Source organism: Stomoxys calcitrans, chromosome 3, assembly GCF_963082655.1.
Source record: "Stomoxys calcitrans chromosome 3, idStoCalc2.1, whole genome shotgun sequence".
NCBI lineage: Eukaryota > Metazoa > Arthropoda > Insecta > Diptera > Muscidae > Stomoxys > Stomoxys calcitrans.
In genome coordinates this window covers 192354883-192368378 of record NC_081554.1, presented here as the reverse complement: position 1 = coordinate 192368378, position 13496 = coordinate 192354883, and the positions used below count along the sequence as shown (strand labels likewise).

The 13496-nt window shown below is 38.7% G+C and overlaps 1 protein-coding gene across 1 annotated transcript; it reads right to left on the bottom strand.

The window, feature by feature from the left end:
- Positions 1-7291: 7291 nt before the first annotated feature.
- On the bottom strand, positions 7292-11662 carry LOC106091450 (odorant receptor 45a-like). The gene is made up of 5 exons (XM_013257972.2): positions 11312-11662; positions 8534-8714; positions 8007-8466; positions 7594-7749; positions 7292-7526 (listed from the first exon to the last, which is right to left on the bottom strand). Exons 1-5 carry the CDS (start codon positions 11649-11651, stop codon positions 7470-7472), a joined length of 1194 nt encoding a protein of 397 aa, XP_013113426.2. The 5' UTR covers positions 11652-11662; the 3' UTR covers positions 7292-7469.
- Positions 11663-13496: the final 1834 nt, after the last annotated feature.

The following is a 13496-nucleotide window of genomic DNA, read 5'->3' as shown; positions in this document are numbered from 1 at the left end:
TGCTGCCAACATCTCAAACATTCATGCATGTATGAATTATGGATATGGATGTGGATGTAGATTCGGATATGGCAGTGACGGTTAGGTAAACAAATGGACGGACGGAATATATGAATGGAATGAATGTATGAACTTTCAGTTACCATTTCAATGTTAATCGCGTTACTGAAGTTTCGTTTTTTTTTTAGTTTTTAATTTTTGTGTTTTTTTCGAGCCCAGTTGAGAATTCTGTTATAACGTCGACTCATCTCGTCTTTGGGTAGGTTTTGTGTTTGTCATTGTCGTTAAATCGTTGTCAAAATTAACAAGTAAGCCAAGACTTAAGTTGAACAAAGGCTAATTTTGGATACCCTACATCACAAAGTGTATAACAAGAACAAAGGTACGGCAAAAGTCGGGCGGTGTCGACTAAAAAGTACCCTACACTCTTAATAGTGAATTGATCGATATCAATCTTTGAAAGACATATCTTAACCAGAAGCGTTTTTAATGGACTTTGGCATAATTGCTCGGTTGGGTACTAAAACAATCACCGAATTTTGGAAAAATCCATGAAAAATTGTACAAAGTTCAGCTATATAATTGCAAATCGAGCAATGTGTATATATTTACGTCTTTTTATACCCTCCACCGTAGGATGGGGTATAATTTCGTCATTCTGTTTGTAACTACTCGAAAAATTCGTCTGAGACCCCATAAATGTCGAAGAGCGTAACACAACACAATGTAAAAAAATTTAGGCGTAATTGGACAATAAATGCGCCTTTTATAGGTCCAAAACTTTTAATCAAAAGATCGGTCTATATGACAGCTATAAATCTGGACCGATCTGAGCTTAATTGCAGAAAGATGTCAGGGGCCTAAGACCATAAATCGAGAGATCGGTCTATATAGCAGCTATATCCAAGTCTGGACCGATCTGGGCCAAATTGAAGAAGAATGTCAAAGGTCATACACAGCTCACTGTCCCAAATTTCGGCAGCATCAGACAATAAGTGCGCCTTTTATTGGCCCAAAACCTTAAATCGAGAGATCGGTCTATATGGCAGCTATATCCAAATCTGGACCGATCTGGGCCAAATTGGGGAAAGGATTTCAAAGGCCCCAACACAACTGATTTTCCCAAATTTCAGCAAAATCGGATAATAAATGTGGCTTCTATGGGCCTAAGACCTTAAATCGGCGGATCGGTCTATAAGGGGGCTATATCAACCTATAGTCCGATATAGCCCATATTCGAACTTAACCTGAACTTATCGATAAAAAAGGAATCAGTGCAAAGTTTCATCTCATGTCCTTCAATAGACAGAAGGACAGACTGACGGGCATGGCTAGATCGTCTTAGATTTTTACGCTGATCAAGAATATATATACTTTATAGGGTCGGAATGTGTATATATTTACGTCTTTTTATACCCTCCACCGTAGGATAGGGTATAATTTCATCATTCTGTTTGTAACTACTCGAAAAATTCGTCTGAGACCCCATAAATGTCGAAGAGCGTAACACAACACAATGTCAAAAATTTAGGCGTAATTGGACAATAAATGCGTCTTTTATAGGTCCAAAACTTTTAATCAAAAGATCGGTCTATATGACAGCTATAAATCTGGACCGATCTGAGCTTAATTGCAGAAAGATGTCAGGGGCCTAAGACCATAAATCGAGAGATCGGTCTATATAGCAGCTATATCCAAGTCTGGACCGATCTGGGCCAAATTGAAGAAGAATGTCAAAGGTCATACACAGCTCACTGTCCCAAATTTCGGCAGCATCAGACAATAAGTGCGCCTTTTATTGGCCCAAAACCTTAAATCGAGAGATCGGTCTATATGGCAGCTATATCCAAATCTGGACCGATCTGGGCCAAATTGGGGAAAGGATTTCAAAGGCCCCAACACAACTGATTTTCCCAAATTTCAGCAAAATCGGATAATAAATGTGGCTTCTATGGGCCTAAGACCTTAAATCGGCGGATCGGTCTATAAGGGGGCTATATCAACCTATAGTCCGATATAGCCCATATTCGAACTTAACCTGAACTTATCGACAAAAAAGGAATCAGTGCAAAGTTTCATCTCATGTCCTTCAATAGACAGAAGGACAGACTGACGGGCATGGCTAGATCGTCTTAGATTTTTACGCTGATCAAGAATATATATACTTTATAGGGTCGGAAATGGATATTTCGATGTGTTGCAAACAAAATGACAAAATGAATATACGCCCATCCTACGGTGGTGGGTATAAAAAGGACCACGATTTGCGGATCTGCACCAGGAATGTCCGCACTCTTTATACAGAAGGTGCATACACACTGGCGGATATTTTGGAGAAGTAAAGGGTGATTTTTTTGAGGTTAGGATTTTCATGCATTAGTATTTGACAGATCACGTGGGATTTCAGACATGGTGTCAAAGAGAAAGATGCTCAGTATGCTTTGACATTTCATCATGAATAAACTTACTAACGAGCAACGCTTGCAAATCATTGAATTTTATTACCAAAATCAGTGTTCGGTTCGAAATGTGTTCATTCACCGTAACGTTGTGTCCAACAGCATCTTTGAAAAAATACGGTCCAATGATTCCACCAGCGTACAAACCACACCAAACAGTGCATTTTTCGGGATGCATGGGCAGTTCTTGAACGGCTTCTGGTTGCTCTTCACTCCAAATGCGGCAATTTTGCTTATTTACGTAGCCATTCAACCAGAAATGAGCCTCATCGCTGAACAAAATTTGTCAAAATTTGAACACATTTCGAACCGAACACTGATTTTGGTAATAAAATTCAATGATTTGCAAGCGTTGCTCGTTAGTAAGTCTATTCATGATGAAATGTCAAAGCATACTGAGCATCTTTCTCTTTGACACCATGTCTGAAATCCCACGTGATCTGTCAAATACTAATGCATGAAAATCCTAACCTCAAAAAAATCACCCTTTACAAGGCAGATATTACCAACTTACAGAAAGTGCGATGGAACAGGAATGTCGTCACAACAACACCAAACGATGACGAACTGTGTTATAGCGGAGACCTAGCCTCCTCCACCTCCCATTCCGGTGGATGGGAGGCTAGCAGTTATGGTGAAGTATGGTGTGCTATAGTGGGAGTGTGAATGCGCCCATACTATGACATACCATTCCATAACTGCTAGCCACAATCCGCATAAAAGCCAAAATGGGTTCTCAATGTAGACCCCCAGGCCCACTTGGTCCTCTAGCTTTGATCCAATGCTCTTCCAGATGGCAATGTTAGGGTTCTGTCAATCCAAGACTGTACCGCTGGCAACAGTGCCTCTCACTCGACCTCAAGATTTATCCCAGTTATCTGATCGGAAATCTCTTCGCTTCCTTCCAGGTTTTACGTTTCGTCGCCTCGAATCTACCGCAATGGTATGAGCTGCTCCCATCCTCAATCCATTCTCCCATCGCCTTAAGTCTCATGGCTGCTGTGGCTGCCTCACACTTATTCTGTATGTCTATGGGTCGGATATCTAGAATAGTCTCTAGTGTCCTAGTGGGCGTGGTCCTCATCGCTCCGCCTATGCCAAGACAACATGTTCTCTGAACCTGTTGTATGGTCCTTATGTTGCACTTTTTCTCTACATCGGCCCGCCAAACTACCGAGGCGTAAGTAAGTATTGGTCTAATCACGCTCCTGTAGAGCCAGTGGACTATCTTCGGATTCAGGCCCCATTTCGAGCCTATGGCCCTTCCACATATCTGTAAGCCTTCTCAGTACTCTCCTGAATGTGACACTTCCAATTCAGTTTCCTGTCCAATCACACCTAAATATTAGACCTGGTCAGATATCTTAATCGTCTTATTGAAGAAACGTGGTGCCTTATATTGACCCACCTTCGTCTTCCTCGCGAACAGGCATATTTCAGTCTTCTCTGGGTCGTCATTGAAGTAACTGCAGCCTTTAAAGGAATTGAAAGTGAATAAGTGAAAATGGGTCTGGCAATAAATGGAGATAAGACAAGTACAACCGAGCAGATAAAGAAAATGGAGATAGTTGGAAACTACAACTTTGAGATAGCCAGCAACTTAATCTTACTCTGAACTGCCGTAACCGAAACATATGCTTCTTTGGAATGAGCAAGCAGCTGAAGAGCAAAGCCAGCTCTCGACGAACGAAAATTACACTATAAAAGACACTGATACTACCCGTGCTGTTGTATGGCTCCGTTGATTGGGTACTTGCAAGGGCAGATGAGGCAGTACTTGGAGTGTTTGAAAGAAAAAGCCAAATACAACAGTTGCGTTGGCTAGGTCATGTTGTCAGAATGAATGAAGAAGCGCCAGTAAATAAGTCTTTTTAAGGCGGTCACGGTGGTACACGAAAACCGGGACGATCAAGACCCCAATGGAAAGATGCAGTGGTGGGAGACACCTCGAATTAGGTGTTAGAGGTTTTAGAAGCAACGCAGAGAATCGAGGCGTTTGGAATGCTATTATACGAAGACCTCGAATGGGACAAATGACCTGTCGTGACCAATTTAAGTAAGTTAGCAATCACACCATCCGTATCTGTTACCAAATTTCCTTCTTTATTTCTTAAGGAGATTTGATGTTTGTTTGGTCGAATTTTTCGACTTCATTCTGAGTCCTGATTTGCCCACATTCTCATCTTTCCAATTCTCTTATCCTTGGGCGGAAATGGTGTTTCTCCTGTAACCATTTCTACCAATACCTCTGCTGTCGAAACTTTCAAAACCCAATTTGGAAGGTTTCCCAATCGGACTAGAAAGAAAACTTCTGAAAATTGTTTTACCAAGTATTAAAAGCAAACCTCATAGTAAAGATTTGTACTCACATAGTTTATAGACCATCTTCAAATTTAATTGGCCTATGGTAAACCAAACTCATGATTCCGTTGCGTTACAAACCCAGCGATAAAATCAATAAACTCCCCCAACCCAAGAAGGTGGTGGTTATAAAAACTACAAAAAATAAACAAACAAATTTTTAAAATCAACATTTAATTTTTGTTTATGTTCTACAAACACACACTCGCACACTCACACACACACACACAAACACTCAACAACGATGACAATCTAGCGTTGATCAATGTAAACTTTTGTTAACTTTGCCCTGAACCGAAACGGAAATTGTTTCGTATGGCGATTCGGTGCGTTTTTTAGAGGTTTTTTTTCAGTTGGATGTCTCATCTCATGCGACCAATCGGCCAAGCGACCATGTGGATGACATTCAAAGTTTGGCGTTCACATGGACCGATGCTGCCAGTGGTTAAGATGAGAGACTACAAAGAATAGTTGAAAACGCTATTTAAGCCTACTTACCTAGCTGCCTTACTAACTAGCCAACTATCGACCAGGTTAATTGTAAGCAGACCTATGAAAATGAAGTGTTAATTGATTTAAGTTATAAACCAAGCAAAGTGATTGTCAGAGCTTGTAATCAGTTTGAACTGGCTGGTGTCTACATTTGGCTAGAATTTTGGAATTTAAGTGATTGCAAGAGCAACAGCATTCGAAGATGCAGTCTTATGTGATTGGTTTTTTAAAGAATTGTTAAATTTTTATTTGTTTTTTGTTGGGGGGGTTAATGTACTCATAAGTGGGACAGTTCTGTTTGTATAACCTAAGGTACCGTTTTGCTACAAAGCAGAAAGGAGGGGAAAGAAAATCAATATTTAGTTTTGAATTATAATTTTTGACTGATGCTTGTTAACTCATCAAAATGCAGAGTAAATTGAACAAAGCTTAAAAGTATGCTAGAAGAGCCAGGACTGGTACCCTACTCATACACTATGAGCATCAAACGTGAGTCAACACCCATTTAAATTTAGTTTATTGCAAGACTGCGGTAAAAATGATAAAGGTATACATATTTACCCTTTTACCTAAAAATAATATAAAGTTAACATCTGCCATGACTTCCATATAAAAACTTTAAGACCAGTAACCCGCCATTGTAGAAAAACAGACATTCCTAATATAGACAACCCTCGCCAAATATTTGCAAATTTACCCATAAGCATTGCATTAAAGAACAGTGGGGATACTTCTCTCATATCAATGAAAGCCGTCCGAGTCAAGTTTAAGATCAATGCCTTGGGACTAACTTTTTATTACCGAGTCCCAACGGAGTACCGCAGAGCGACACTACTTACCTCAGAAATGTCTCCAGCTTTAGAGAGGAAATAACAACTGCCGAAAAACCCGAATAACCTTTGCCAGGACTGGAGGTCACCATAGAACAGAGAGAGGTTAGCATATCCGCCTATGACGCTGAATGCCTGATATTTGCAAATTTGCCCCAGAACAGTGGGGATACTTCTCTCATATCAATAATAGCCGTCCGAGTCAAGTTTAAGTTCTAGGCCGTGGAAATAACTTTTTATTGCCGAGCCCCAACGGAGTGCCACTTAGCAGCGAAGTTATGCTCGGCTGAATACCTCAGAAATGTCGCCAGCTTTAAAGAGGAAATAACCACTGCCGAAAAACCCAAACCACCGTCGCCAGGACTCAAGGACAGACAGAGATTACCATGTCCACCTATGACGCTGAACGCCTGGATTCGAATCCTAGCGAGAACATCAGAAAAAATTTTCAGCGGTGGTTACCCCCCCCCCCCCCCCCCCCCCCCCCCCAACACCATAACGTTCTTAATAACTGTTGTTCCTATTATTTTTTCCACCACTGTAGCTGCCATATATGCCATAAATCTCCCGATTTAAATTCTTGGATCTTGCTAAATTTATTATTTAGCAAGATTTCAACGAATTTTGGCACAATGAGTTGTGTTAAGCCCCTCGACGTTCGTACCGAGTATGGTCAAGATAGGATAGGATATAGCTGCCTTGCATACCGATCTCCGGATTAAAGTTCTTACGCCCATAATAAATTTGGCAGGTCTCTTGCCATACTTCAGAGTATGATGGATCGGAATGCATTTGGATATAATTGCCATATAGACCGATCTCCCGATTTAAGTTGTTGAGCCCATGTTAGGGCCCCTAGACGATCGTAAAAAATGTCCCATGTGTCGTTGATATATAACCCAAATGGTGGCTATGCAAAGTTCAGCCCAGCCGAATTTAATGCGTTATTACTTGTCTTATTTAATTTGGGTCCAATTTTTTTGGCCATGGTTGCCCATCTGGGTCATATATTCTGGTGAAATTTTTCAACAACACATTTTGGGATAATTTTTTTATTATTCAAAATTCCGTTGCCCTTTTATTTTCGCGCAAGAAAAAAAAACAGTTTTTTGTGCTCAATGCAATCTACGTTTTATTTTTGTATTTTTTTCTTAGGTGCATGCGAAATATTTATTCTAGACGAAACAACAAATCTGTGCCAATTGCTGCTAATTAATGATTCTGTTAGCAGCTTAATAATTAAGTGAAAGTGCAAAGGTGTAAGATATTGTTTGTCATTTTTTCACATTTCCAAACGGAAATCTAAAATAAATCATTTTATGATGATTCAATTATCTTTCATGGCTGCCAGCAGAGTGTTATAGGAGAAAGCGGTACGATATATCTAAAATAATCAAAATTACACAAAAATTTTTTTAACCAATTATTAAAGTTCTTGAATCTTTGCTTACATATACCAGAAGATTACGATCCAGTTCAAAAAATAATCCCCTTAGAGCAGTGTCTTCTTGTGACCTCATTAAAGGCAGCAGCATCATTTTCTTTTCTGAAGGTTTCATTTTGTCCCAAGGAAATTGGTAATAGATGTCATTGCAGAGTGCTTCATTCTAAGTTAAATTTAAAGGAGATAGAAAAAACAAACAAACAAATATAATCTTATTTATCGCACAGTGGGATAGAACAAAATTTTGGGAAAAGAAAATTCTGAAAATACTCAATTCTCTAATTGGAATCTGTGTCAGGCTGTATAAGACCTTCCTCAGATTTCAAAACTGTGGCCTTGCGCGTTCTTTATCATGCCTTAGAACCTATTGTTGTTAGAACCCACTGCCATGCATTTTTTGTGTTTCTCCTTCTCACTTACCTCTGACTTCACTTTCTGTCCTCCAAAGCAGTAAATCATTAACTGTATGCTGATGGCCAAGAACACTAGAAGATTAAAAGGTTTTTGTCGCATATCCGTACCACTGTTCAGATTAAAAATCAAAAAACACATTTGAAGACAACTGAATGCTACCTCAGCCCAAAAGATTGGTCCAAATATGCCATTCAATTCATTAACAAATCCCAATATTTTGTTATGATAATAAACAATGGAGCCAACGTCACGTGTAAAATCCGCATGATTATCATCTTGGGCGATTTTAGCCGCAGTAACGGCAACTTTGGAACAAAGTATGCGAAAGTGACCCGAAACTGCATAGACAAACCAACCGAACAGGGTATCCATGCCAATGGTCATACCCAGTAAAGTCCACACATAAATGGTCGATAGAATGTAGTTAAGGATAAATATCGGTAGGCCAAGATGTTCATAGGGGAATCTGTGGAAACGAAGGGGACTTTATAAATGTCGGAAAACTTTTTCTCATAAAATTTGGCACAACTTACTCTCCATCAAATGGTAGGAATGGATTAACCTCAAGTCCTCTAAAGTGTTCGTATAGTATGAAAACAATTGGCAATAATCCCGATGCTATAGTCGCTCCAAGACAGGCAATTCCATAGACTTTGGCAATAAGTTTAGAATAACGATTTTCCGAAAGCCAAAGTTCCTCTTCTGCATCGTTTGCTGAACCAAAGGATAGACAAAAACGAAATGAGATCAATTATTTAAAAACAAGTAAAAAGTATTAAGTTCGGCCGGGCCGAACTATGGATACCGACCACCTCGGATGTATATATAAACCCCCTTTCGTTACAATCCGGTAAAAATTAGATAGCTTATGCACCCAAATTCGTCACGGACATTCAGTGGTCTAATAAATATAAGTCACTGTTGAATTTTGTATTTCAAATTTCAACAAATAAAGCTTTATTGAGCTTCAGACCCTTAAACGGCATATCGGTCTATATGACTGCTATATCTAAACACAGTCCGAAATTTACCATATTTGGGTCGGATGGCGGGTGGCCTAAAACTACTGTTTCAAATTTCAGCGCAATCAGATAAAAAATAAAGCTTTTATGGGCTTAAGACCCTTTATCGGTAGATCGGTCATTATGGCAGCTATATCCAAATGTAGTAAGACCCGAACCATATTTGGGACGAATATCAAATTTCAGCGAAATCGGCTAATAAATAAGGCTTTTATGGGCTTCAGACCCTTTATCGGCAGTGCGGTCTAAATGGCAGCTATATCTAAATATAGTCCGATCTGAACGATATTTAGGTCAGATTTCGACCTAAATAAAGCTTTTATGGACTTCAGACCCTTTATCGGGAGATCGGTCTAAATGGCAGCTACATCTAAATATAGTCCGATGTGAACCATATTCGGGTCAGATGTAGGGAGGCCTAAAAGTACTCTTTGTTTAAAATTTCAGCGAAATCAAATAAAAAAAATCTTTTATGGGCTTCAGACCCTTTATCGGCAGATCGGTCTATATGGCAACTATATCCAAATATAGACCGATTTGGCCCGTTCGAGAACTTAACCAGCGTACATCAAAAAGACGCATCTGTGCCAAATTTCACACCTCGAAATATTTGTCTAAGACCCCATAAAGCAGGGACGTAGCAAGAATTTTATTTTGGGGGCCCATATTAGAACTAAACAAACTACGTTCGGCCGGGCCGAACCTTGGCAACCCAACGCCATGGATTCTGCAAAAAATTAACACAAAATAAATTCAGTCGATGGGAATCATTTTACTCTACGTACCAATTTTATGCCGAAACAGGTTTACATGAGATTTCTATCAGGTTAAAGACATATTTGAACCATGCTTGGAACAATTTTTGGAATTCATAAAAAAACACTTTGTGGGAAATTTTAGCGCAATAGGATAATAATTGCTGCTTCTAGGGGCTCAAGAAGTATAATCGGGAGATCGGTTTATTGGCAGTTATATCAGATTATAGACCGATTTGAACCGTACTTGGCACAGTTGTTGGAAGAGGTAACAGAGCTAAAGATGGCAATTATTGAACAATTATGCACAGTTATTGGAAGTCGTAACTGAACATTTCGTGCAAAATTTTAGCAAAATCGAACAAAAATTGCAGCTTGTAAGGGCTTAATACGTCAAATAAGGAGTTCGGTATATGGCAATTATATTTAAATCTGATCCCAAATTTTTTTATATTTAACCAACATATAGAGGATGTCCCCTATACATGCAGTGCATTGCGTTGGTGAATGGAAAATCAGGAGTCGAAGGGGAGAAAGAGGGAGTAGTGTTTATTCACATTTGTTTTAAATTTCTCGAGGACATAACTAGTATTGTTCGGGCAAAAAACGAGTTTTCACTGTAATGGAGGGTTCGTTCGATCATATACTGGTGTGCGTTCATATCACTGGTTGTGACATATCTCTGCGGAGCAAACACCATGGCAGTATCGATAAAACAGCACCACGCTGTCCACATTCCGACGGTGTTCAAGGGAAACAATAGAATTGAATACCCTAACATCGCCGATCAACACCATCGCTCTCCTCTGAACCCGGTCAAGTAGCTCTAAGGAGAACCCTGGGGCCCCCGCCCATAAATGGGAGTTATATTCCATATTTGGTCTGATGTAGGTTGTATAAATATTGAAAAGATCAGACGAAGTGAAATACTTTTTGCACCGCTTAAGAAAGCCCAAGCCCTTGAATGCTTCTTTCGACACTTCCAATATATATCTTGACCAACGGACATCACATTGTATCCTCATTCCTAGAACATCAATATCAATACCGCCGATAGATAATGACGATCGTAAAAGAGTCAGCAAAACCGCAATTGGCCTGTAATTCGATAGGCTGATCGCAGCATTCCAACACGCCGCCTGTAGAGGGCGCAATTCATATCCGTTTTGGCTGAAAATTTGAACGATGACTTTTCCCATTACCTTCAACAGATATGCCAAGCATGGTCGGTATCGGTCTAAAATCAAATATAGCTCCCATATAAACCGATCTATCTAAACCTTTTCTTAAACATCTAAAGTGCACAATTCTTATACAAGCACACATAACATTCATGGGGATATCTTATGACCCCCCATTATTTTTTCTGCCTAAAAAAAAGAAACCGCTCACTGTTGATTATCGTTTAATCTCGTTTATCCCCATAATAGTTTCACTACCAAATATCACTTTTTAACATTCACACAGTTTAAGGACTAACGAGGAACGTCCTTGCATAATACATAATAATTTCAAAAAATGTTCCCCTACTTACCCATAGTCGCCAACATATTTAGATCCCAAATGAATTTCAATAATCGATCCGAACGCAATAAAAGTATAAACATCTTAAAGCACAGCAAGGAGCCCTGATTGAACAAGGACAATGAAGTGCTAGCCTTGTCAATTTGTATGGTGAACATGTGGGCTGCATAGACAAAAAGACCACATTGCAGATAAAAGGTGATCACAGCAAGTATAGTGAATTTTTGACGATTTTTAACTATATCACGGCCTCTAATAACTCCAAGGTCCAAACCTATGGCATGTAAAGATTTATACTGAATCCCAAGGAATTCTAAATTTTGACGAGATTCTCCGTTGGCTTGTAACATCTTGTTGGGCGATGACGAATGAATAAACTGACAAAAATAGGCAATTGCATATCCTTTTTAAAGAGCAAACAGGATATTTGTTCGTATGTCCTTGCAGCTGTTGCGAGGGTGTGAAAATTGCATAAAACTATCAAATGCATGAAAGTGGTTATTAACGTTAAATTTAGGAGGCGTTTATTGTTTTGCTGTTTTGTAATTGTGTCATTTTTAGCAAAGGTGTAATAAGAGGTTTCTTTGGAATAAAAAATGAATTGTGGATTGTTTTTTTTAATTTATTGCAATGATTTATTACACAAAAAACCAAGTCAAATCGCATTTAAGGCGGTCGTGTCGAACTTTTGCTACCCACCACCTCAAATATACATACAGGGTGGCTGATGAATATTGCTACAATGATGAATATTGCTACATTTTTTTTTCGGTGTATGGAATACATTTTTCTTTTATTCATGTTAAATTAAATTATTAAATTAATTATTAAATTATTATTAATTAAATTAATTAATTAATTAATTAAATTAATTATTAAATTATTATTATTAAATAGAAAAAAAGTTATTACATTTTTTTTTGGTAGCGGCTTTCATCAGCCACCCTGTATATCTTATCTATAATTCGTCTACAGCCTGAGAAAAGTTTGTACCAAACGTGCTCTTTTCAATACCATACGGTATTGATAGTTAAGCAACACCCAATGGTAACAAAGCAATACCACATGGTAGGGATGAAACATAAAATTATAAGTACCGCTTAGTACTACTCTTATTACGAACTGGTATTGGTTTTAGTACCAAACCATTATTGGTTTTAGTGCAAACCCATTATTGTTTTAATACAAACCTCGTGACCACTTGAAAACTCCAACCCCTAATGAACCAAAATAAAAATAAAAAAACATTGAATACAAATAAGTAAAATCGTGTTAAGTTCGACCGGACCGAATCTTATATATATATACTGGGGCCCCAATTGTAAAATTAAAATTTTCTTTTTCGAGATGACTTTTTTAATTTTTAGAGCGCACAACAAGACGATTAGTGGCTTAGGTGTATGTCTATAGTGGCATGGGGCGGATTAATATCTGCACCCTTTTTTCAACCTAACCTAAAGGTCATAGAAGAAGTCATTCTGCAAAATTTCCCCCAAATCGTATAATAATTTCTCCTTGTAGGGGCTCAAGAAGTATAATCGGGAGATAGGGTTATATGGAAGCTGTATAAGGTGATGAACCGATTTGGACCATACTTGACACAGTTGTTGATGGTCAAACCAAAACGTTCCATTCAAAATTGTTAACATAAAACAACTAAAAGCGTACTAAGTTCAGCCGGGCCGAATCTATTTAATATACCCTACACCATGGATCGCATTTGTCGAGTTCTTTCCCGGTATCTCCATTAGGCAGACAAAGGGTAAAAGAAAAGAATTGCTATGATATTCGAACAATATCAAGCTATGATTCATTTTGGACCATAATTGAATTGAATATTCGAGACCATAATAGAAGTCATTGTGTAAAATTTCAGCCAAATGTAGTAAGAATTGCGCACTTTAGGGGCTGAAGCAGTAAAGTAGGGAGATCGGTTTATAGGGGAGCTGTATAAGGCTATGAACCGATTCATGTCATATTCGACACGCATGTATGAGGTCATGAGAGAAGACGTTGTACAAAATTTCAGCCAAATCGGATAATACTTGCGCCCTTTAGAGGCTCAAGAAGTCAAGATCCCATATCGGTTTATATGGCAGCTAAATCAGGTTAGGGACAAATTTGAACTATCCTCAGCAAAGTTGTTGAAAGACATAACAAAACACCTCATGCAAAATTTCAGCTAAATCGGATAA

Excerpts from the sequence above, each read along its gene's own strand:
- LOC106091450 (XM_013257972.2), bottom strand. The coding sequence starts at position 11,651 with ATGTTACAAGCCAACGGAGAATCTCGTCAAAATTTAGAATTCCTTGGG. Across the intron at positions 8,715-11,311 it reads AAATATGTTGGCGACTATGG|CAAACGATGCAGAAGAGGAA; the intron begins GTAAGTAGGGGA and ends CCTTTGGTTCAG. Across the intron at positions 7,527-7,593 it reads ATCGTAATCTTCTGGTATAT|ATATATCGTACCGCTTTCTC; the intron begins GTAAGCAAAGAT and ends TGATTATTTTAG.